The sequence below is a fragment of the Pantherophis guttatus genome, chromosome 5 (genome assembly GCF_059756535.1).
Source record: "Pantherophis guttatus breed Tessera chromosome 5, ASM5975653v1, whole genome shotgun sequence".
NCBI lineage: Eukaryota > Metazoa > Chordata > Lepidosauria > Squamata > Colubridae > Pantherophis > Pantherophis guttatus.
In genome coordinates, this window is record NC_142067.1 from 13374551 (window position 1) to 13398711 (window position 24161).

Sequence of the window (24161 nt, forward strand, 5' to 3'; positions counted from 1 at the left end):
TGCAGCAGATCCACCTGACATGGATTGCGACTGTTCAGCCTTGGGTCTAGTAGAAGCTACTTCTAGCCAGTCACTTGGTCCTTGTGGCTGCCTAGACGTTTGTATTTCAATCTCTCTGTCTACTTTTTCTTATGTGAAATAGTATAGGCTCTCCTGCTTGAGCATGTTGGAAGAAATATCCTTCTGGGTTCAGCTCCAAGTGAGGAAAAAGACACTGGAAACATGGAGACTGCTTGGAAAGATGGTTTAATGGTGGGCAGGATCACATGGTTTGAGTTCCTGAACAGAAAAAGGGCAGAGATGCTGCAACTCCCTGGGTTTTATACTCTCACTGAGCTTTGAACTTCCTGGGGCCCAGGAAGGGTATCCTGATTGGTTATCAGACTCCCAGGAGGTGGGGGTCTTAGCTAGCCTTGCTGGCTGATGATCTTCCCAGGTGCCATGTGGGGAGTTTCTGTTGCTAGATGGGTCCTATTGTGTTGCTGATGATGGTCCATTGACAAAGGTGGGGGGGAATGAGTGAGCTTGGCTGAAGCCTTAATCGCCCATTGACAAAGGTGGGGGGAGGGAGGCAGGAAGCTGCTTTGTCTTTAAAACATGCTTCTCCATTTCTCATATAGGAAATATAATATTCTGCCTTTTTAGTATTTCCTAAAATATTTCATTCTTCTAGGAGAGGGGTGGGTGCTAACTTCCTACAAGCAGTGGGCTGGACTAGAAGACCTCCAAGGTCTCTTCCAGCTCATTCATTCTGCTCTATTCCATTCTTTTGTGTGTTATAGAGGATTTTCTCTCTAGACTGTGCTATTTGAGAGTGACACCTACAACAGTGGTGGGATTCAAAATATTTTACTACTGGTTCTGAGGGTGTGGCTTGGTGGGCGTGGCATGGCTTGTTGGGCGTGGCAGGGGAAGGACACTGTAAAATCTCAATTCCCTCCCCACTCCAGGGGAAGATTACTGCAAAATCCCCATTTCCTCCCCATCAGCTGGGACTCGGAAGGCAGAGGATAGGGGCGGGGCCAGTCAGAGGTGGTATTTACTGGTTCTCCGAACTACTCAAAATTTCCTCTACCGGTTCTCCAGAACTGGCCAGAACCTGCTGAAACCCACCTCTGACCTACAACCGTCTGAAGTCCTGCTGTTGAATTTACACCTGACACTCTTGTCTCAGACGATCCCCTATAGGTCAATAGAGTTACTTGTTTTATTCATTGACTCTTAAATTCTTTTTTTTCCCTTCACACAGAAAACAAAGAACTATGATTTAAGCCCCGCCTAAGATTCTTACCACAAACTATACTGTTGTAAGGATCATCTCTTGTGCCTTTCAGAGACCTCAACTGGGCCTGGTTTATTTTTTGTTTTGTTTTTTACACCAAGATCACCAATTATGTTAGAAGGATAATTTTCTTCGTAATATATCTTCCAACCTTGCAGCTTTATCCTCCAAATTTGCAGCTGACAGTATGCTGGACTATATTTTTTGCTGTATATTGTCCTTCCAACACCAAACTGTCCTTGAAACAGACGGATATCTGGACCCTTATTTCTTTTCTCGATACAGATAATGTTTCTTGTGTATGTCAAAGGCAACTTTTTGTTGGAAATGTGACTCGTATTTCGACTTGACGACTTACAACCTAGACCCAGAGTGGAAAACTATGGTCCCCTTTACGACCTGTGGACTTCAACTCCCAGAATTGAATTCAACTGCCATACTGGTCTAGGAATTCTGGAAGTTGAAGTCCACAGGCCATAAAAGGACCATAGTTGCTTACCCCTGATCTATAGAAACCATCTAAAGATGGTTGGTATTGGATGTGTAGGACTATTCCTGAGCCAGCCATCTTTAGGGGTTTGTCTAGGTCAGAGGTGGGCAACTATGGCCCCTTTACAACCTGTGGACTTCAACTCCCAGAATTGAATTCAACTGCCATACTGGTCTAGGAATTCTGGGAGTTGAAGTCCACAGGTCATAAAAGGACCATAGCTGCTTACCCCTGATCCACAGAAACCCCTAAAGATGGTTGGTATTGGATGTGTAGGACTAAGGAATAGTGTAGGACTATTCCTGAGCCAGCCATCTCTAGGGGTTTGTCTAGGTCAGACGTGGGCAACTATGGCCCCTTTACAACCTGTAGACTTCAATTCCCAGAATTCCTCAGTTAGCATGATAGAGCCGGCTTGTAACAAAGCCTACAGAAAGCGATTCCGATGGACTAGATTTGGTTGAAGTTAATGCATGTCTCACTTGCAAAAACCTGTTTAATAATTTACTAATGAATTAAAGGGCCGGGCCTTGATGTGTAGGATGACTGTTGTTGTTGTTTTCCAAACTCCACGTCGAAGCCAAAGCAGCCATTCTTAATGACATCATGGGCTTCTCCTAACCTCATTGGCTGGAGGTTGCCATGGCAAATGTCAACATTTCTAGCACTGTTGATTCTGTTGGACAGCAGCACCGCAAGACCCAGTTCAAAATACCTGGATCGGAAGAAAAGCGACTCCAAAATTATTTTATTTAGTATTTATTTAAAAAAGGGGCAAGATCAGAAAAAGCAGACAATGTCATTGGAGGATCTCTCGGCAAACAATAGGAATCTCCGTCTCCAGGTAGAGGAGCTGAGAGAGAACATAGCCAGCTTGGACTCCGAGAACCAGGAGTTTCTCCGAGACAAGGAATACATTAAAGAGCAGCATAAGTGTCTTCGGGAGACAGTGAATCACCTTAAGTCCTCCATGGAACACCTGCAGAAAACTGTGGAGGACATCAGAGAAAGTTTGGATCAGGTCAACATGGCGATCCATGAATTAGCGCTGCAGAACAAGTCTTTGGTGAAAGCCAACAACGACCTCAACCAGGAAATGCACGAGGTCACCAGCCAAGCAGCCGTCTTCAAAAACGACAAACCTACCCACGAGAATGACCTCAAGGAGATGCGGAACCTTCCGTCGGAGGTTCACAAGTACCTGCGTAACCTGGAGGATAAACTGTCCGAGATGGAGCACAACTACCGCGTGGAGAAAACCCAATCCGGCCAACTGAAGGAGAAAGTCACGGCTATTCAGAGAGCCAGAGAACACCTGAGGAACCGCATCAAAGACCTGCAGAACCAACAGGATCTCTGCGTGCAGCAGGCCACGTTTATGCGGCTGGACCAGGAGAACCAGGTGCCAACGGGCATCCTGATGCATGAACTTGTGGAAGCCAGGCTGGTGGGAGTGGCCCGGGACGGGTCAAAGGAAAGGAAGTTTCTGCATTGGTTATGGGTGGCAGCCAAAATTCTGATGATGTTGCTGTTTGGCTGCTGTCTAATCCTTGGCCTTGTCTTGGCATACACTCACTTTTTTAATCCGTTGTTCATCTCTGAGACACTTGTGGTGCTCCTGAGTGACCAGAGCATTGACAGACTTGTGCACCGTTTCTCCCCGTATCTTGTACAGAGAAACGATGGGCTTTTACCGTTTTGAGAAATGAAATTCTCTCTCTCTCTTCCTTGACTTACTCCCTAGGATGCAAGTAGAAGAGCATATCTGATAATTGAATTTGGTGGACAGCAAAAATGGATTCTGTGTCTTGGTCTCCAGGGTTGGAAACATATAATCCATAGATATATGTATATAGATCTTTTTTCCATTGTTGGCCCTATCTTTTTTCTTTGTATTGTTTTCTTGTTTCTTCTTTTGGCTTTTGCTTAATTAAAGACAATCAAAAATAAACATTGTGTTTTCCTTCTACAGCAGTGTTTCTCAACCTTGGAAGCTTGAAGATGGGTGGACTTCAACTCCCAGAATCCCCCAGCCAGCAGCACTGGCAGGGGGTTCTGGGAGTTGAAGTCCACCCATCTTCAAGCTTCCAAGGTTGAGAAACACTATTCTACAGCTTTCCAAAGTGAGAGAAGATGCACAAAAGGGAGCATCTTTTCCCAATTCTCGTAGGATCCAATTCACTCGATGAAATCATTTGCAGGAGAACCTATCTGCTTCTAGTACCAGTTAAATTTGGGGAATCTTAGCTATCTCAAACTGAATGTCCCAAAGGTGGGTTTTTTTTTTCAACAGATAACTGGACTTCCTTGGTTTTTCTTTGAAGATGTTTCGCTTCTCACCCAAGAAGCTTCTTCAGCTCTGACTGGATGGTGGGGAATGGAAGGATTTATACTCCTGGCAGACAGCTGGTCATTTGCATCCTTTTAGCGAGTTGCTAAGGTCACCTGAGTGGTGCAAATGGGTGTGAAGCCTTCTTGGAACTGTTGAAAGGACTGTGTTGTAGATTGGATAGATGATGTCATTTCCCTCCCCCTCTGTTAAAAGAAGGCTGTTCAATTTTGACATAGATGGCCTCTTTGAGCCCTCTTGATCTATTTTGACCCTCCCTAATTTCTTGGACTGTAAAGAGGGGTGGGACAGGGATTGTTGTACTTTTAGACCTGAAAGACTGAGGTCAGCTTTGCAAGGTACTCCAAATAAGAGGCATACCCAGAAATTTTCTTTCTTTCTTTCTTTCTTTCTTTCTTTCTTTCTTTCTTTCTTTCTTTCTTTCTTTCTTTCTTTCTTTTTTTCTTCCTTCCTTCCTTCTCTTTCCTTCTTTCTTTTTTCTTTCTTCCTTCCTTCTCTTTCTTTCTTTCTTTCTTTCTTTCTTTCTTTCTTTCTTTCTTTCTTTCTTTCTTTCTTTCTTTCTTTCTTTCTTTCTTTCTTTCTTTCTTTCTTTCTAGGTTACATTAAAAGCATCTTGCAAGATAACAACATCCCTGAAACCCCCCCCCCTCGCTTTTACAGTCCAAGAAACTAGAGGGTCCCTTTTGAGATGCTTTGCACAGCCTCATTCCTGCTGCAGGCTCAACTACCTCTTATCTGACTGTCGGTTAGTCTACAGCTCTTCTTTCTGTTTCCCAAGGTTATTCACAAATATCATTATATCCAGAGACTCCAGGATGTGCTATGAAGGGTGGAGATTGCAGGGGATGTCAGAGGACAGTCTCCAAGGGAGGGGGGCCGGAGGGTGTCAAACTGGCTCGCTTGCTCGAGGGTCAGACCAGTCCCACACGTGTAGCGATCCATCGCTTGCAGCCGAGAGTAATGTCTGGGGCTTCCAAGGGTGCCAAGTGTGGGTGGTGACCATCGGACTGCCCCCATCCTTGCCTGGGGTGCCGAAGATGTGTCCTTTGTGAATGAACACCGGCTTGGCTTCCTGCCCTGAGGAGTCCCAGTCCTGTGTGTTGTAGACCTGAACGGTCGCGTCAAAACCTTGAAGAAATGAGAAATGCAAGTAAATAGCAACAGCACTTAGACTTACCGTATTTTTCGGAGTATAAGACGATCCGAACTAGAAGACGCACCTTATTTTGGGGGGAGGAAAATAAGAAGAAAAAAAAATTCTGCTTGAGAGGCTCTCTGTTTGAGAGGCTGCATTTGCAGCCACCAAAAGCTCCGTTTGAGAGGGCACAGAGCAGAAGGGTGGGGGCCGGTGGGTGGGCGGCAGGGGTGAAATCCAGGAGGTTCTGGAGAACCGGTAGCAGAAATTTTGAGCAATTTGGAGAACCAGTAGTAGAAATTTTGAGTAGTTTGGAGAACAGGCAAATACCACCTCTGGCTGGCCCCAGAGTGGGGTGGGAATGGAGGTTTTGCAATATCCTTCCCCCAGGAGTGGGGAGGGAATGGGGATTTTGCAGTATCTTTCCCCTGCCAGGCCCACCAAGCCACGCACACCAAACCATATCACGTCCACCAAACCATGCCCACAGAAAAAAAAATTGTATTTCACCACTGGTGGGCGGGGCTACATTCTATGTATAAGACACACCCAAATTTTTACCCTCTTTTTGGGGGGCAAAGTGCATCTTATACTCCGAAAAATAAGGTACATACCACATCACAGTGCTTTACAGCCCTCTCTAAGAGTTTTACAGAGTCAGCCTATTGCCCCCCAGCAATCTGGGTCAAATGCTTTATTGGAAGGGTGCAAGAGAGACAGAGAGGTGGGTTGAAGCTGGGGGTGGCAGATAAGTGAAAAATAGTGTGGAAAAAATGGGTTCTTTATTAAACCCAAAGTCCCAACCCAGAGGGTTATGGAAAAAAAGCAAGAGAAGGCAGCATTTGATCTATTGGTTAAGGCAGAGGTGTTAAAATGGCGGCCTGTGGGCCGGATGCATCATACGTAGGCCATACCCACCCCAGCTCCGCGAACGGAAAAATCGTCGTGAAACGTCATGTGATGGCAACATGTTGCCGCGAGTTTGACCCCCGTGGCTTAAGGTGCTGGCTTAGAAACCAGGAGACAGTGACTTCTAGTTCTGCATTAGGCACGAAAGTCAGGTGGACTTTGGACTAATTACCAGGAGGCTGGGAATCATAGTTCCACTGTAGGCATGAAAGCCAGTTGGGTGATCTTGGACCAGTCCCTCTCTCCCAGTCCAACCCACCACATAGGGTTGTTCTTATGGGGACAATAGGGGAAGGAAGTTGTGACCCACAGGTGACATGACCCAGCTGAGCCCCTCTGCAAATTGTGCCTGATTTTCATATAGTTTGCTCCTTGGGGTGGCCTTTTACCCTTTGCATACCAACCACCCTTGCAGCTCAGGGGTGAAATTCACTTACCTTCCCTACCGGTTCGCAAATGCTTGCGTTCGCCGTCGTTCACGCATGCACAAAGCCTTCTGCACATGCGCAGAGGCTTAAAATGTCACAAAAAAGCGACATCATGATGTCCACGCAGGTGGGCGGAGCCTCCTGCAGCCACCGCTACCAGTTCATTTGAGCCGGATAGAACCGGCTGAATTTCACCCTGATGCAACTCCATAAGGATGATGCCAACAATCGGCATTGCAAAGGTTAAGAACCATCACGGCTTACCTGACACCGCCAGGTTGTCGGCTAGTACAGGAGCCAAGCTGATGGACAGGAACTCTGTCCCGCAGAGATTAGGGATGGGAACGCAGCATTGGGCCACTTTCAGGGGGCTGGAAGGGTGTCTGATGTCCGTCAACACAACGAGGCCACCCGAGGAGAGACGGGCAATCAGTGGCGTCTCTCTAGAACCGACTCCTGCACACCAGCTCAGCCCCTCTGTCTGGGCCCAAGGGGTCCGAGCCTCCTCGAGAGCTCCCAGAATCCCCTGCTGTTGCCGGAAATCCACAAGGAACAGCTGCCCTTTGGCACCACACACCACAGCGGTGGCTTCATCCAAGAAGTCCAGACTGGCAATTTTATCAGGGCTGGCAGAGGCTGGAGGAGGAAAGAAGAAAGGATTGAGTTGGGTTGTGGGAGAGAATTCTGCCACGAGAAACTGGAGTTCACATGATGCCTTCCCAAAAAAGCTAACTTTGAGCCAAACATGAGGAGACGATGGGTTCTAGTCTCTCTTTAGGCATGAAAGCCAGCTGGGTGACTTTTGGGCAATCACCAGGAGGCTGTGAATTCAAGTTCCACATTAGGTGAGAAAACCGGCTGGATGTCTTTGGGCCAATCACCAGGAGACTCTGAGTTCTAGTCAGCGTTTCTCATTATGTTACTACTGGTTCGCCCCGCTTCGTGCGTGTGCGTGCCCAGTTCGTGCGCCTGCCTTCCGCATAAGCGGTTTGCTTGTGCGCGCACCTTCCGCGCATGCCCGACTTCAAAAACGTGCCTAAGTAGGATGGCATAGAGCCAGGGCGGGTAGGCCCAATTCTGCTACCAGTTCGGGCAAACTGGTCCAAACCGGCTAAATACCCCCTCTGGTTCTAGTCCTGCCTTAGGCAAAAAAGTCGGATGGATGACTTTGGCCTAGTCACTCTCTCTCAGCCCAATCCACCTCAAAGGATTGTTGTGGGGAAAATAGGAGAAAGAAAGTTTGTTCTCGTGAGTTACGTATAAAGTAATAAAGGTGGGATAAGAATCAAATAAATAAATCTATAAATCACACATTTATAAATCCCCTTCCTGTTTCCTTGAATTTAATTTGAGATAAAAAAGCATTTATATCTCGGAGGACCTCTCATGGACTATGAATGCTGACATGCTTATGAAGAAGGCACAGAAGAGGCTGTACTTCCTGAGAATGCTCAAGAAGATAAATCTATCTCAGCATCTACTTCTGTCCTACTATCACCATTGAGAGTGTCCTGACATACGGCATTCTTGCATGGTATGGGAGCAGCTCTGTAGTGGACAAAAAAGCTCTACAGAGAATCATTAAAACTGCCCAGAATATCATCGGACTCCAGCTACCAGCCCTGGACGACATCTTCGAATCTCGCTCTTTGAGGAAGTTGCATAACATTCTCAGGGACTCTTCCCATCCTGCTTACAATCTTTTTGGACTGTTGCCTTCTGGCAGAAGATACAGAACAATTAAAACTCGGACCACACGTCTTCTGAATAGTTTTTATCCCAGAGCAATAATTGCACTCAACAATGAACTAAAGGGCCACCATCAGTGAGCTGTTGGACAGTATTACTTGGTCTGTTGTGTGGATGTTTGGGTGGTTTAGGGGTGGGGAATTTGTGGTGGGTGGGGGGGTGTTTGGGGATTGTTATGTGTGTTGGACCTGGTCTTTGGGTGTTAAGTGAATTTCATTGTATGGGTATACTGTGTATACACGTACAATGACAATAAAGCTAATATTATTATTATTATTATTATTAAAATGAGGAGCAGAAATAGGAAAAAAAACCCATTATCTCTCTCTATTTCTAACCCTTTGGGAAGTTCTCTTCCTAAGCAAGGATTTTGAAGAGGGTTTTCAAACAAACTGCCTACCAGCCACCCAAGGACTTTTCTCCGATTCAATTTCCGTCATTTGGAGATTGCAGATTCTTTGCCCGTGGAGGACGCAGGCCGGTTTGGCACAGCTGGTTGCAATTTTGGACCAGGAAGTATCTTCTGTCTTTGTGGGAGAGATGACACTCAGTAGCTTAATCACATCTAGAGTGGGGGAGAGGAAGAAATAAAAATTTCCACAAGACTTCATTTCCATTATAAGTAGTCCTCGATTTACGAACACAATTGGGACCTGAACTTCCTTTGTTCAGGAAAATGCTTGTTCAGTGAGACATGCTCAATTTTACTATACTTTTTGCAATGGTCGTTAAATGAATCACTGCAATTGTTAAGCGAATCACATGGTCATTAAGCAAATCCATTGATTTTACTTGTCGGAAGCTGTCTGGCAAAGTCATAAAATGGCAATCACGTTACCCTGGGATACCATAAACTGTTATAAATACACACCAGCTGCCAAGCATCCAAATTTGGATCACGTGACTTTGGGGATGCTGTGATGGCCATAAGTGCGAGGAGCGGTTGTAGATCACTTTTTTCAGTGTCATTGTAACTTTGAATGGCCGCTAAACAAACAGTTGTAAGTTAAAAGCTGCCTGTAGTTTCCAAAGCATAGCTTTTCTCCAAATTCTCTCATTTTAGAAATCGTAGCTCAGCCTTTTTCTCCTGGGTATTCTACTGGGTGCCTGCCTGAAATCATACTGGCATCAAGAAAAGTGCCAGCCTCTGGCACTACATATAAGGAAAACCTGTACAAAATGTTTTATAGGTGACACTTACCACCGGCCAGATTAGCTAAAATGTTTAAAAACATGTCCGCTAAATGTTGGAAATGTAATCAAACTCCTGGTACATATTATCACATGTGGTGGACATGTGCAAAAGCAAAAAAAAATTAGATGAAAATACATACGTGGTTAGAAAAAATGTTAAGGCAGCATACAGATTATAAACCAGAATTATTTTTGTTAGGCATATTACCAGAGAAATATGATAAAGGGAATGTATATATAATTTTACATGTTTTGACAGCAGCAAGAATTGTATTTGTGCAACACTGGAAAAACGAGGAAACACCCACAGAAGAAATAATTAAAAAAATACTAGACTGTGAAGAAATGGATAGACTAACACTGAAGATAAAAGAAAAGTCACAGAGTATTTTCGAACTTGGGACTTCTTTTACCAATGGTTAGTTAATAGAGGTAGAAACTAGGAGTTATGTAAACAAACTGACTCAGACAGTACGCTGTTCACTAAGCACTTATTGTATACAAAGAGAAAATATATAAATAAAAATTATTTTTAAAAAGAAAAGTGTCAGCTTCTGAGCACTGGTGAGCTGCACCTTTGTCTCTAAGTCAAGAATTATAAGAGGAAGGTTAGAAGAAAAACAATTTCTGTTTTGTGTGTGTGTGTCTTCAAAGGATGGCAAAGATGTCAGAAATGTACGAACATCATCAAACCTCTGTATCATCAAAACAGAACGGGGGGTTGGACTACATGATCTACAAGGTCCCTTCCAACTCTGTTAATCTGTAAAACTTCTTTCGGGAAGTGTTTTTTTTTTTTTTTAAAGGTGTGCTTTCATTCAATTTCACCAACCCAGATATTCCTTCAAAATTCACAGAATTAGCATTGTTTGTGCCAGTGTGTCTCATAGTTAGCTGGGGAGTTTCTAACACTGGTTTATGCTAACAGTTCTGAGGAATCTACATTATGGAAAAGGACTCGGGGTGTCTTCTTTAGAAGAGCAACTAATTAAATTGTGAGAGCGAGAAAACTTTTTGTCCTTGTCCCTGCAAACTGTGAGTGGGGTCTGGCCATCCCAAAGTTGAAACCCAGTTGGGAAGTGGAGTAGTTTCTTGGACGCAAACCTGTTTCATCTGCTTCGATTCGCCAAAATTGCAGTGTGCTGTCCGGTGGGCCACTGGTTACCAACAAGCTGAAAGCACAAATCAAGAAGAAACAGAGCAGTGAAAATAATTCCCTCTCCATAACACAAAAGATCCACTTTAAGATGGGTGGACTTCAACTCCCAGAATTCTGGAAGTTGGAAGTCCACCCATCTTAAGTTTGTGAGGTTGAGAAATGCTGCTATAAAAAAGGCTAAACTGAGTTGGTGGGTCAGGATGTTGGTGGGAATACAATAAAATACACCGTTCCACTAAGATCCAATGTAGGTTTCCCTTGGTTGCATATCTCTCAAAGCCATCCAAGCTTTAACAATCCTCAGATCTTGCGGCAATGAATTCCAAAGGCAATGACACGGCAGAGAGTCACTAGGGCCAAAATTATTCAGAAACATGTGAACGTGGCAATGAGTTCAGATTAACCTGAGCTTTGAATTCAGAAAACAGTGGGAAAGCAACTTATCTGTTTTATAATGACTCACCTCCGTCCCATGAAACATGAGAATTTGGTGACCTTCTGAAGAGGCCCCAGAAAGATTTGACATGGTGTCTATTGAATTCACAGAGGGCCATGGAGATTCATGCTAGGTATCCTTGAACCAGGATGAGTATGAGGGAAAACAGATAAGACACACAGAAGGAATGTGCGGTAACTGAGGTAACCTTGGAGTCCTTATTTCTCTGTACGCTTTATCAAAACTTCTATGGCAATGTTTCTTTTTATGAAGACTACAACTCTTGCTTCAGATTAGTAACAGCAGAAGGCTGGGGAAGCACAGATAGTCCTCATCTTACAACCACAACTGAAACCATGTTGCTAACTGTTGCTAAATGAAAACATTTGTTAAGTGAATTTCTCCCCCCCCCCATTTTGCAATCTTTCTTGCCACAGTTCTTAAATGAATCACTGCAGTTGTTCAGTTAGTAACGCAGGTTGTTAAGTGAATCTGGCTTCCTCACTGCCTTTGCTTTTCAGAAGGTAGCAAAAGGTGCTCACCCATGACCCTAGGACACTGCAACCGTCATAAACACGAGTCAATTGCCAAGCATCTGAATTTTAATCACGTGATCATGAGGAGGCTGTAACAGTTGTGTGTGTGAAAAACAATCCTAAGTCACCTTTTTTATTGCCATTGTAACCTCGGTCACTAAATGAACTGTTATTTACCTGTAACTTTAAGCTTGCTGATTATAAATGTTCATGCTTACATCATCTATTACCTACCCTGTTTCCCTGAAAATAAGACCTCCCCAGATAATAAGCCCAATCAGGCTTTTGAGCGCATGCACTAAAATAAGCCCTCCCCTGAAAATAAGCCCTCCCCAAAAATATTTAAATGCATGCGCAGCCGGTCCCCGCCATTTCCTCTGGTTGCTTGCCGTGCAAACAACACAAGGTGAGGAGGCGAGGCCGGGAGGGGGGGAGAGGGAGAGGGGTACATGCCCCACACATACCACACGCCCTTACCTAATGGCCATTCCCACAACCCTAGCCACCACGCCCCTTCTGTCACGCTAATGGCCGCAAAAGCCATTATTGAAGAAGAGGTAGGTGATGGCAGTGACGAGACATCCGGTCACTGCAGCGTGGCCGCAATGATGGCATGGTGCAGAGTCCTGGGAAGCATGGCTGGAAGCGTGTGCACGGCTTCAGGGGCGAACAGCTGATAACCGGCAGCAGCCATGAGGTGACAAGAGCTTATTTCGGGGGTCAAAAGAAAATAAGATCCTGTCTTATTTTCAGGGAAATACGGTATGTATATGTGTGAGTGTATCATTTTCTCCTCCTTTTCTGAAATATATCAATATGAGTGCATTCTTTTGTCTGTAGGAGTTCCTACAGTGCACAGTGTTAAATAAATACTATAGAGAGCCTTGATTGTTGGTTTTTCGGGTCTCTGTTTGATTGTACATTAGTATCCTAATGCAGGGGTGGGCAAATGTGGCCCTTTTACAACCTGTGGACTTCAACTCCCAGAATTCCTGAGACAGCTGTCTCAGGAATTCTGGGAGTTGAAGTCCACAGATTGTAAAAGGGCCACATTTGCCCACCCCTGTCCTAATGAGACCTGCAGTGGTGCAGTGGTTAGAATGCAGTACTGCAGGCTACTTCTGCTAACTGCCGGCTGCCTGCAATTTGGCAGTTCGAATCTCACCAGGCTCCAGGTTGACTCAGCCTTCTGTCCTTCCGAAGTGGATAAAATGAGGACCCAGATTTTTGGGGGCAATAGGCTGATTCTGTAAACCGCTTAGAAACGGCTGTAAAAGCACTGTGAAGCGGTATATAAGTCTAAGTACTATTGCTATCCTGAATGCTTCAGACCCTAAAAATCACAGTCCCATCATCCACATCAAGGCTGTGTGCAATGTGTGATACTCATCAGTGTATTCACAAAAGACCACCATAGCACTTTTACTTTAAGGACAAAAATGGAAGGATATTTCAGTGGAGGAATAGTTGCAAAAGCTGATGGAGTTAACCGAGATGTGGCTAAATTAACCGCTTGATCAAAGAAAATAAAAACACAAATACTTTTGTTTCTACTTGGAAACCGCTTCTGGATTTTGTGCTGGAGGTGGGAAAAAATGAAACTTTGATTTTGGGTTTTACTGATTAGATAGATGTGTTGTTACAGAAATTGCTAGTTTATAAAGGTAATGGTAAAGGTTCCCCTCGCACATATGTGCTAGTCGTTCCTGACTCTAGGGGGCGATGCTCATCTCTGTTTCAAAGCCGAAGAGCCAGCGCTGTCCGAAGACGTCTCCGTGGTCATGTGGCCGGCATGACTAAACGCCAAAGGCGCACAGAACGCTGTTTCCTTCCCACCAAAAGTGGTCCCTATTTTTCTACTTGCATTTTTTACGTGCTTTCGAACTGCTAGGTAGGAAGAAGCTGGGACAAGTAACGGGAGCTCACCCAGTTACGCAGCAATAGGGATTCAAACCGCTAAACTGCCAACCTTTTGATCGACAAGCTCAGAGTCTTAGCCACTGAGCCACCCTTGACTAGGTTATACTACTATTGTAAAAGTAAAAAGTTGAGGTTCAATGCAGGGGTAAAATCCAGGAGGTTCTGACAGGTTCTGGAGAACCAGTAGTGGAAATTTTGAGTAGTTCGGAGAACCGGCAAATACCACCTCTGGCTGGCCCCAGAGTGGGGTGGGAATGGGGATTTTGCAATATCCTTCCCCCAGGAGTGGGGTGGGAATAGAGATTTTTGCAGTATCCTTCCCCTGCCATGCCCACCAAGCCACACCACGCCCACCAAGCCACGCCCACAGAACCGGTAGTAAAAACAATTTTGATTTCACCACTGGTTCAACGTCACTTATTCTCCTGCACCAAAGGGAGTCAGAAGTCAATGCCTTTTCTTTCTTTTTCTCTTCTTTACACTTTCCTCTTCCCTTTTCACTCTCCTGTTTCCTTGCTTCTGTATTTTATATTATGAACTAATAAAAAGCACTGATTAAAAAAATTATAAAGACAAGAACACCACATCTCTGGCCCAGATTAGTGCTCCAGTCGGCTGTCAATGGGCCAGTAATGTTTCCTTTAAATATAGTTTTTGCTTCTCCTTTTAGGCCCTCCTAACTCAACTTAAGTCCTCAACAAGGCTTTTAACCTCCTACCTGGTTCCCGGGACATGTTTGAGTCTGTAGATGGGCCGATCACAGATTCCGCCCCTTTCAACCTTGAAATCTCTCTCTGGACATAAGCCCTGAAAAAACAAAAACAAAAATCCAAGGATCCACTCGTCATATTGAAAGAAAATAAAACAGACCAGAACAGCAAAATAACATTGGCCACAATTATTTTAAAACAAAAAAATAAAGGGAAAAGGTAACATCTGCACTGCCTGTTCCCTGCTGATCTTACTGGCTAGTGCCCAGCTCCCTGGTAGCATTCAGCTGATTGTGGAAAAGAGAAGCAGAGACAACCTTGGATCACTGGGACGGTTGAGTACAGGCAATCCTTGACTTATGACCACAACTGAGAGCAGAACTGCTGTTGCTAAGCAAGGTTGTCCCAAAGGTGCTTTTCCAAAAGGCAACAGGATTTGCATGGCTTTTTTCCTGAAAACGTTTCGCTTCTCATCCAAGATGCTTCTTTGGTTCTAACTGAATGGCGGGGGAATGTATGGATTTATACCAGTGGTGAAATCCAATTTTTTTTTACTACCGGTTCTGTGGGCATGGCTTGGTGGGTGTGGCAGGGGAAGCATACTGCAAAATCTCCATTCCCACCCCACTCCTGGGGGAAGGATACTGCAAAATCTGCAAAATCTCCATTCCCTCCCCACTCCTGGGGGAAGGATACTGCAAAATCTCCATTCCCTCCCCACTCCTGGGGGAAGGATACTGCAAAATCTCCATTCCCTCCCCACTCCTGGGGGAAGGATACTGCAAAATCTCCATTCCCACCCCGCTCCAGGGGGTAGGATACCGCAAAATCTCCATTCCCACCCCACTCCAGGGGAAGGATATTGCAAAATCCCCATTCCCTCCCCACTCCTGGGGGTAGGATATTGCAAAATCTCCGTTCTCACTCCACTCCAGGAGGGAGGATATTGCAAAATCTCCATTCCCCCCCACTTTGGGGCCAGCCAGAGGTGGTATTTGCTGGTTCTCTGAACTGCTCAAAATTTCCATTACCGGTTCTCCAGAACCTGCTGGATTTCATCCCTGATTTATACTCTTTGTATTGAAGCAAGCGGGTTGACAAGCGAGTCATGTTCGATTTTACGTTTCTTGCCATGGTCAAGTGAAGCACTGCATTGTTAAGTGAATCACCTGCGGGTTAAGTGGATCTGGCTTCCCCCATGGACATTGCTTGTCAGAGACCAGTTGGGAAGGTTGCAAACAGAAATCATATGGATGCTGCAACTGTCATAAATACACACTGTCAAGTGCCCAAATTTTGATCACATGACCATGAGGACTATTATATCTACCCTGGGCTACACACTGGACCAATAACCATTGAGCATGGTGGGAGTTGTAATCCTCAGATTTGGAGAGAGTCAGAGTAGGCAAGAGGTTCTGGGGTGCAGCTAAGCTTGGGGTGATGCTTCTGTTTTCTTATATTTCCTATATACAGGTAGTTCTCAACTTACAACAATTCCTTTAGTGACCGTTCAAACTTACAATGGCACCGAAAAAGGTGACTTACAACCATTTTTCACACTTACCACTTTTGTAGCATTCCCCATGATCATGGGATCAAAATTCAAATGCTTGGCAACCGGTTCATACTTACGTACGTCGCTGTGTCCTAAGGTCACGTGATCCCCGTTGCAACCTTTTGACAAGCAAAATCAAGGGGGAAGCGAGATTCACTTAACAACCTTGTTACTTAACTGCAGTGATTCATTTAACCACCGTGGCAAGAAACATCATAAAAAGGGGCAAAACTCACTTAATAACTATCCTGACAACCACAGAAATTTGGGGCTCTATTGCGGTCGTAAGCCGAGGACCGCTTTGTAATGCAAATCCAGATATTGGTTTCTCTATCCTGGGTGAATTTATCCAATCTCCCTTGAAAGCCATCTAAGGGAACAGCTTAGTTAACAGCAGTCCCTACATCTAGTGGAGGTGAGTTCCACAGGACACTTTTGCCCCGGAGAGCCACCATCTTGCAAACAACCTTGCCACTGTGATCCCTACTTTACCTTATTCTGTTTTGCGAGCAGCCTCGGAGGCAGAAGCAGCTGCAGAATTTCGTTCCTGCTCCCATTCTCGTATCCAGCGACAAAAATGCCTGGAGAGAAACATCACAATCAATCTCAGTGTTGCAAACAGGCAAACAGCCATACTATAGGTCAGTGATGGCTAACATTTTTGCCGTTGCGTGCGTGCCAAAAGCGGAGGGGGGCGGAGTGCAGGGGGTTGAGTGCGCGCGTGCCCACACCCATAATTCAATGTGCCCACCCCCGTGCATGCACACACGACCCCCGTTGTGCTCCCACCACTTCTGGCCCACGGTGGCACAGTGGGTCCGTAGGCCTGTTTTCTGCCCTCCCCAGGCTCCAGAGGCTTTCTAGGAGCCTGGGGAGGGCCAAAACAGCCTCCCCCACCCCAGAGGCCAGAAACAGCCCATTTCATGATTTCCGGTGGGCCCGAAAGGCCCGAAAATCAACTGGCTGGCGTACGCATGCACACTGGAGCTAAGCTAGGGCAACATTCGCGTGCTGACAGATATGGCTCCGCGTGCCACCTGTGGCACGTGTGCCATAGGTTCGCCATCACGGCTATAGGTAATCCTCAATTTACAAACATTCAATTAGCAACCATTCGAAGTCACAACAGCACTGAAAAAGTCCTCACATTCCCAGCCAGTCAGCTATGCAAGTGGGCGAAGCCAAATTCATTTAACAACTGCATAACTCAATGAACAATTACAGGGAGTACATTTAACAGCCAGGGCAAAAAAAAAAGTTCATAAAATTGGGTGCAACTCACTTAACAATACCTTGTTAGCAACAATCATTCTGGATGCAATTTTGGGTTATACGTTGTGGACTACCTGTATTTACTGAGAACCCACATTTTTTTCTAAGCCCTCTCCCTACCTAACCCACTCAAGCAATTATTTTCAACAGACCTCCCAAAGGTGCTTTTTTAAGAGGTCATTGGACGTTCTGGTTTTTCTTTGAAGACGTTTCGCTTCTCATCCAAGAAGCTTCTTCAGTTCTGACTGGATGGTGGGGAGCTGAGGAAGCTTCTTGGATGAGAAGCGAAACGTCTTAAAAAAAAAAAACCAGAAAGTCCAGTTGGCCTCTTGAAAAAAATGCACCTTTGGGACAACTATGGCCTGGATCAGGGGTGGGCAAATGTGGCTCTTTTACAACCTGTGGACTTCAACTCCCAGAATTCCTGAGTCAGCTTGGCTGACTCAGGAATTGGCTATCTCAGGAATTCTGGGAGTTGAAGTCCACAGGTTGTAAAAGAGCCACATTTGCCCACCCCTGGCCTGGATGACTGAGAATCTTCATCGACATTCAACTCAGCCTTCCCACAAATTTGGTTTCCTCATCTGCTCTACCAGAGAGGCTGATGGTTGTCCTAGAGGAAATCACGATCCTTCTCCATGGCATGGAAATGTGGAGCCCAGGGTGGGGAAAAAACCCTCCTCAGGAGACCCTCCCCACCGCAGCTGCCCCCAACTCATCCAAGTCAAACCTTGAAAGGCAATGAACGGTCACTCACGTTGGTCTCCTGTCCATTCGATGACTCTGGTGGGCCCGGGGAGTTCAAAGAGATGCAGGTCGTTGTATCTAAGCAAGATGAATGGGGAGAGGGAGGGCACATTCAAGAAGGGGAAAGGAATAGGTCAATGGTCTGCCCCACTCTAGTGTCCCAATGAAGGCAGCAATGCTCCATCTTAAGGCCAAAATAGGGGGAGTGTCGCCTGAACCTGCAAACCTTGGGGTTGTCTGAAGAGCGCAATAATAAGCAAGGCCATCAGGGGATGAAGCACCCAAGACCCATGGTTGGGAGATAATTATATGTAGTCCTTGGCTTACAAGGTGTTGGTTATTACCTTTAAAGCCCTACATGGGTCAGGGCCAGGGTATCTTCGAGACCGCCTTCTGCTGCATAGCTCCCAGCGACTGGTAAGATCCCACAGAGTTGGTCTCCTCCAGGTCTTGTCAGCTAAACAATGCCGGCTGGTGGGCCCGCGGGGGAGGGCCTTCTCTGTGGCAGCCCCAGCTCTCTGGAATCTGTTACCTCCTGAGGGCCGGACCATCCCCTCCCTATTGGCCTTCCGAAAAGCGGTGAAGACCTGGCTCTTCCGGCAAGCCTGGGGCCGTTGATCTCGCTCTTGTGATCTGGCGAGATCCAGCCATGAATGGCATGAATGAATTTTTAATGTTTTTAATTTTTAAATGTTTTTTATAATAATTTTTTTAAATGTATTGGGAGCCGCCCTCAGTCTTCGGAGAGGGGCGGCATATAAATTGAATTAATTAAATTAAATTAAATTAAATTAAATTAAATTAAATTAAATTCAGCTCTTTAAAATGAGAATGGCACTAACAAAGGCACTTATGACCAGTCCTCAAATTTACAGCCATAACAGCATCCCTGTTAACAGATTAACAGAGTTGGAAGGGACCTTGTAAGTCATCTTGTCCAACCCCCTGCCAAGCAGGAGACCCTATACCCATGATGGCGGACCTATGGCACGCGTGCCATAGGTGGCATGCGGAGCCATATCGGTGGACACATGAGCATTGCTCTAGCTCAGCTTCAGCGTGCATGCGTGTGCCGGCCACGTGATTTTCGAGCCTTCCGGGCCCATAGAATGTTGGTAAACAGGATGTTTCCAGCCTCTGGAGGGCCTCCGGGAGGGGTGGGGAAGGCCGTTATCGCCCTCCCCAGGCTCCAAGGAAGCCTCTGGAGCCTGGGGAGGGCAAAAAATGGGCCCACCAGGCAATCGCGGGCTAAAAGCGGGGGTAGCGCAGGGGGGCAGGGCGCACTGAATTATGGCTGTGGGCAGACGTGTATGTGGCCCCCCCTGTACTGCCCCCGCTTTTGGCACGTGACGGCAAAAAGATTAGCCATCACTGCCCTATACCATTTCTGACAGATGGCAGTCCAGTCTCTTCTTGAAAGATTCCAGTGATGAAGCTCTCACAATTTCTGAAGGCAACTTCTGTTCCATTGGTTGATGGCTCTCAAGGTCAGAAAATTTCTCATTTCCAGGTTGAATCTCTCCTTGACCAGTTTCCATCCATTATTCCTTGTCTGATCTTCGGGTGCTTTGGAAAATAGCTTGACCCCCTCCTCTCTGTGGCAGCCCCTCAAATATTGGAAGATTGCTATCATGTCTCTGCTGGTCCTTCTCTTCACTGGACTAGCCATGCCCAGTGCCTGCAACCGTTCACCGTATGTTTTAGCCTCCAGTCCCCTAATCATCCTGGTTGCTCTTCTCTGCACTTTGTCTAGAGTGTTAACATCTTTTTTATAGTGAGGTGACCAAAACTGTATAAAGAGCCTGTAGTACAGTGGACTAAAGCACTGTTATTAACAACTGCTGCTTGCAATTACTGCAAGTTCAAATCTCACCAGGCTCAAGGTTGACTCAGCCTTCCATCCTTTCAAAGGTAGACTATCATATCGTATGACTATCATCAAGGACTTGAACCTTCTGAATCCCTTGTCTGTTCCAACCCTATAACTTCAGACCAACTTTTTATTTTCTCAAGCTTCTCCAAAACAGCATTTATATCAAGCTTTACATGCGACAGGCCTGCTAAATGCAGGCTGGACTCCTCAAAGGACTCTTGAACTGTTGAACACCCTTTCAACCTCACCAGACCTGGTAAGCGGCAATTTTTTGCTTCAACCCATAGATTGAATCCATAGACTGACCTTTTAAACACCCATTATATTAAAAATCCTCCCTCCCCACCTATTGGCTTTATTGCTTCCAATATGGCTTCCACCTTCCCCGAAAGCATGGCTGACAAAATGGCCGACAAAATGGCCGCCCCCCACACTCCACCATGCGCTCCACAAAATGGCCGACAATTTATATGACCACACTTTAAACAAAATGACGTCTACCACTTCAGACCACAAGGTCTCAACCAACCCCCTTACCCCCATACATCCTACTACCCACCCCACAACTGGAGATATTCAGACTGATTCCCTACCTTCTTCATCCAGAGCACCGAGTTCGAATCCTCCCAATTTTTTTTAAAATTTTCAGAACTTTTCTATTGACCTCCCCATCTATACCGCTTTTTGCAGCTTTTGCATCAAAAGCCAACCTACCTTCTACAGCAGCCGACGCCGTCGCAGCAGCTCTTCCGAATCAAACTACAACCACCACCTCCATTATTCCTCCTATCTTTGAATCATCTGCAACATCTTCTCTCACACCAAACGACTCCAATCAACAATCTGACGTTCAATTACCTATCTCTGCTGACAGTAACTCATTTCAGCCTTCTATTACTGTAAACTGTAATGATTTAAATATTGAAACTAATCATTCTTTGTCTTTATCTACTAATGTAAATTTATCTTTAGAAATTGAAACTGTTTTGCAACATTTTAAACAACATGGCCCATTACCTTTATCACCAAACTTCAAAAAATTACAAACCTATTATTAGTCTCTGGTGGTTGTTAGTTTGTTTTTCCTTTTTCTTTATTTTGTATTTTAATTTGGGGGAAAAAAATCTTTAAAACTCTTGTACATTAATTAGAAACAAAACTAGAAGCTCTGGTATCCTGTCAAAGTTTTTTCCCAAAGAACTTACCTTGAACTATTTCTTTTTATTTTTTATTTATTAGATTTTTAATCCCACCTTTATTAGGAAATGAAATATCTAATGCAGGGGTGCCAAACACAAGCCCCCTGGGCTGGATCCAGCCCATGATGTGGTTTGATCCAGCCCACAGGGCCGTCCTAGAAAATGTAAAGGGGCAGCCCACGTCGCTTCAGCCCGGTTTACCTGCGTTGCTTTGGCCCAATCTACTCACTGCAAAGAGGAAACATTGGGCCTGCGTGGCTTCGGCCTGGTCTACCCTAACATGCCAGCAGTTTGGGGAGTGTTACATCCTCTAAACCCTCACAGCTTCAACCTTAAACTGTCTACCATGGACCTCATCCCATTCCTAAGAGTTCCATAAAGGGGGCGTGCATAAGCGCACCAGTGTGCCTATCGTCCCTGTCCTACTGTCCCCATTTATTTGTACTCATTTCCTGTGTTCATGTCCATGTTTATACCTACATCTGTTATCTTGTAGGATGATCTGTTATCAGGAGGATGAAAATGGTCATCTGATGTTGGAAGATAACATACATTGCATATATTTTATGCAATATATATCCTTACTGTCAAATTTTATGGTTTCTTTTGGAGATATTTATTTATTAATTAAGCAGCTTGTCCATTTAAACAGCCAAATTTGCAAGCAATGCAATAGTTGTTATACTTGTTGTTATACTTTTACTTTACTTTACTTTATTTTGGATTTATATACCGCCCTACTCCCGAAGGACTCAGGGCAGTGAACAGCCAAAGGATAAAACACACATAATACAAAATTTAAAAAACAATGTAAAGGCACATTAAATAATTTGGCCCATACAAATTAAAACAGCCCTATTGTTTTAAAACAAATTTAAAATTAACAATTAAAAGGAAGTTAGGCCAGGCCAGCCTGTTGAAATAAAAAGGTCTTGAGGGCACGACGGAAAGTGCATAAATCCGGGATCCTCCGTATCTCCGGGGGAAGCTCGTTCCAAATGGCAGTGCCCCCACAGAGAACGCTCTCCCCCTGGGGGCCGTCAGTCGACACTGTTTGACTGACGGCACCTTGAGGAGCCCCTCTCTATGGGACCGTACTGGCCAGTGAGAGGCTACTGGTGACAGAAGGCGGTCTCGTAATACAACTGGTGCATAGACAGGATTTGATTGAATGAATAGGATTATCATTATCATCATGGTTATACACAGCTATTGCCTTTTTGCCTTGCTTGTTTAGCATTATAATTGTTCCAAGGCAAAAATTAAGTATTACTAAGCTTAAACGTTTAGAAGAGTAAATCAATACATATTACCTAACAGAATAAATCACTTTTCACTACCTGACTCGGTTGTTACATCCTCTAACCCTCACAGCTTCAACCTTAAACTGTCTACCGTGGACACCATTCCTAAGAGGACCGTAAAGGGGGCGTGCATAAGCGCACCAGTGTGCCTACCATTTTTTTTTTTTTGGATTTTTTTTATTTGATTTAGATGCCGCCCTTCTCCGGAGACTCAGGGTGGCTTACAATGCGTTAAGCAATAGCCTTCATACTTTTGTATATTTTATACAAAGTCAGCTTATTGCCCCCACAATCTGGGTCCTCATTTTACCTACCTTAGAAAGGATGGAAGGCTGAGTCAACCTTGAGCCTGCTGAGATTTGAACTTGCAGTAATTGCAGGTAGCTGATGTTAAGAACAGCACTGTTAATAACAGTGCTTTAGTCTCCTGCGCCCTGTCCTACTGTCCTCATTTATTTGTACTCATTTCAGTCGTGAAATCCATATTTTTTTACTACTGGTTCTGTAGGGGTGGCTTGGTGGGCGTGGCAGGGGAAGGATACTGCAAAATCCTCATTCCCACCCCACTCCTGGGGAAGGATACTGCAAAATCTCCATTCACACCCCACTCCTGGGGAAGGATACTGCAAAGTCTCCACTCCCACCCCACTCCTGGGGAAGGATACTGCAAAATCTCCACCACCCCACTCCAGGGGAAGGATACTGCAAAATCTCCATCCCCACCCCACTCCAGGGGAAGGATACTGCAAAATTTCCACTCCCACCCCACTCCTGGGGAAGGATACTGCAAAGTCTCCACTCCCACCCTACTCTGGGGCCAGCCAGAGGTGGTATTTGCCGGTTCTCCGAACTGCTCAAAATTTCTGCTATCGGTTCTCCAGAACCTGCTGGATTTTACCGCTGACTCATTTCCTATGCTCATGTCCATGTTTATACTTATACCTGTTATCTTGTACATGTTTGACAAATACATAAATACTAAATCCAACAATACTGCAACGATTAATGCAATGGTAAAGCCAGCAACAGACATCCCCCCCACTCCCACCCTCACCCCACCAGCCTGTTCTTTCTCAGGATTGCCCATGGAACGGATCCTCAAGGGATCCAAGATTGCTTGACTTTGGAAAAGAAAACCCCGCTTGGCTAAAATGAGGGATTGAAGTCGGTGGGGAGGAGGAGAGGCGGGAGGGGCAGGATTCACCGCCCCCCAAGAGCCCCTCCCTCCCCAGGCAAAGATGCAAAGGGTTGCAAAAGCCTCTCCAGCGCAGAGACTACGAGGTGCAACTCCCATCGCGCTGGAGCAGGTGGGGGAGCGCAATCGGCTGGGGAGGATGGAAGCTGCATTCTCCCATCCGAGGCCAAGGAAGGGCGACTCACAGCCTCAGGGAGTCCATCAACCATGCTTCCTCTTCTTCTTCCTCCTCCTCCTCTTCCTCCATCGCCGCCGCGGAAGCAGCTGCGGCCATGTGAGCCTCTGGAGAAACGAGTGACGTCATCTCTTCCGGGGAACTCCGGGGCGGGGACTCAAGCTCCGCCCCCCTCTCTCCAACCCCCCCCTCCCTCGCCGCTCCTTCCAGGCGCGGCCATGCAGGGGTCGCTTGCGCGTTGGGCTGTGGACGATGGGGGTTTGCGATCCGGGCCTGGGCCAACATTAACCGAGACTGTCAAAAAGTGACTTCTTCGCTTTGCAAAATTGATCTCTTAAGCCAGTGGTAGGCAAACTTGGCTCTTTCACACCCTGTGGACTTCAACTCCCAGAATTCCTAAGACAGCTTGGCGTCTCAGGGTGTGAAAGAGCCAAGTTTGCCTACCACTGGCTTAAACCAACCCGATGGGTTGGGTTTGCCCAATACACGCAGGCGCCTCCACACAACCCTAAAGGTTAACTCGACCTTAAATATTCCCTG

The 24161-nt window shown here is 45.7% G+C and overlaps 2 protein-coding genes across 2 annotated transcripts; one reads left to right on the plus strand and one right to left on the minus strand.

The window, feature by feature from the left end:
- The first annotated feature begins 1263 nt into the window (after positions 1-1263).
- Positions 1264-3723, plus strand: LOC148113286 (uncharacterized). The gene has a single exon (XM_087894614.1). It carries the CDS (start codon positions 2371-2373, stop codon positions 3472-3474), a length of 1104 nt encoding a protein of 367 aa, XP_087750740.1. The 5' UTR covers positions 1264-2370; the 3' UTR covers positions 3475-3723.
- A 766-nt stretch (positions 3724-4489) lies between these two features.
- On the minus strand, positions 4490-23774 carry WDR73 (WD repeat domain 73). The gene is made up of 8 exons (XM_087894613.1): positions 23632-23774; positions 17886-17953; positions 16349-16437; positions 14307-14395; positions 10642-10709; positions 8744-8908; positions 6859-7230; positions 4490-5250 (listed from the first exon to the last, which is right to left on the minus strand). Exons 1-8 carry the CDS (start codon positions 23748-23750, stop codon positions 5009-5011), a joined length of 1212 nt encoding a protein of 403 aa, XP_087750739.1. The 5' UTR covers positions 23751-23774; the 3' UTR covers positions 4490-5008.
- Positions 23775-24161: the final 387 nt, after the last annotated feature.

Coding starts and splice junctions, on each gene's coding strand:
- LOC148113286 (XM_087894614.1), top strand. CDS start 2,371: ATGACATCATGGGCTTCTCCTAACCTCATTGGCTGGAGGTTGCCATGG.
- WDR73 (XM_087894613.1), bottom strand. CDS start 23,750: ATGACGTCACTCGTTTCTCCAGAGGCTCACATGGCCGCAGCTGCTTCC. Junction 17,954..23,631: donor TTGATGGACTCCCTGAGGCT/GTGAGTCGCCCT, acceptor CATCTTGCTTAG/ATACAACGACCTGCATCTCT. Junction 7,231..8,743: donor GAAAAGTCCTTGGGTGGCTG/GTAGGCAGTTTG, acceptor TTCCTCCTCCAG/CCTCTGCCAGCCCTGATAAA.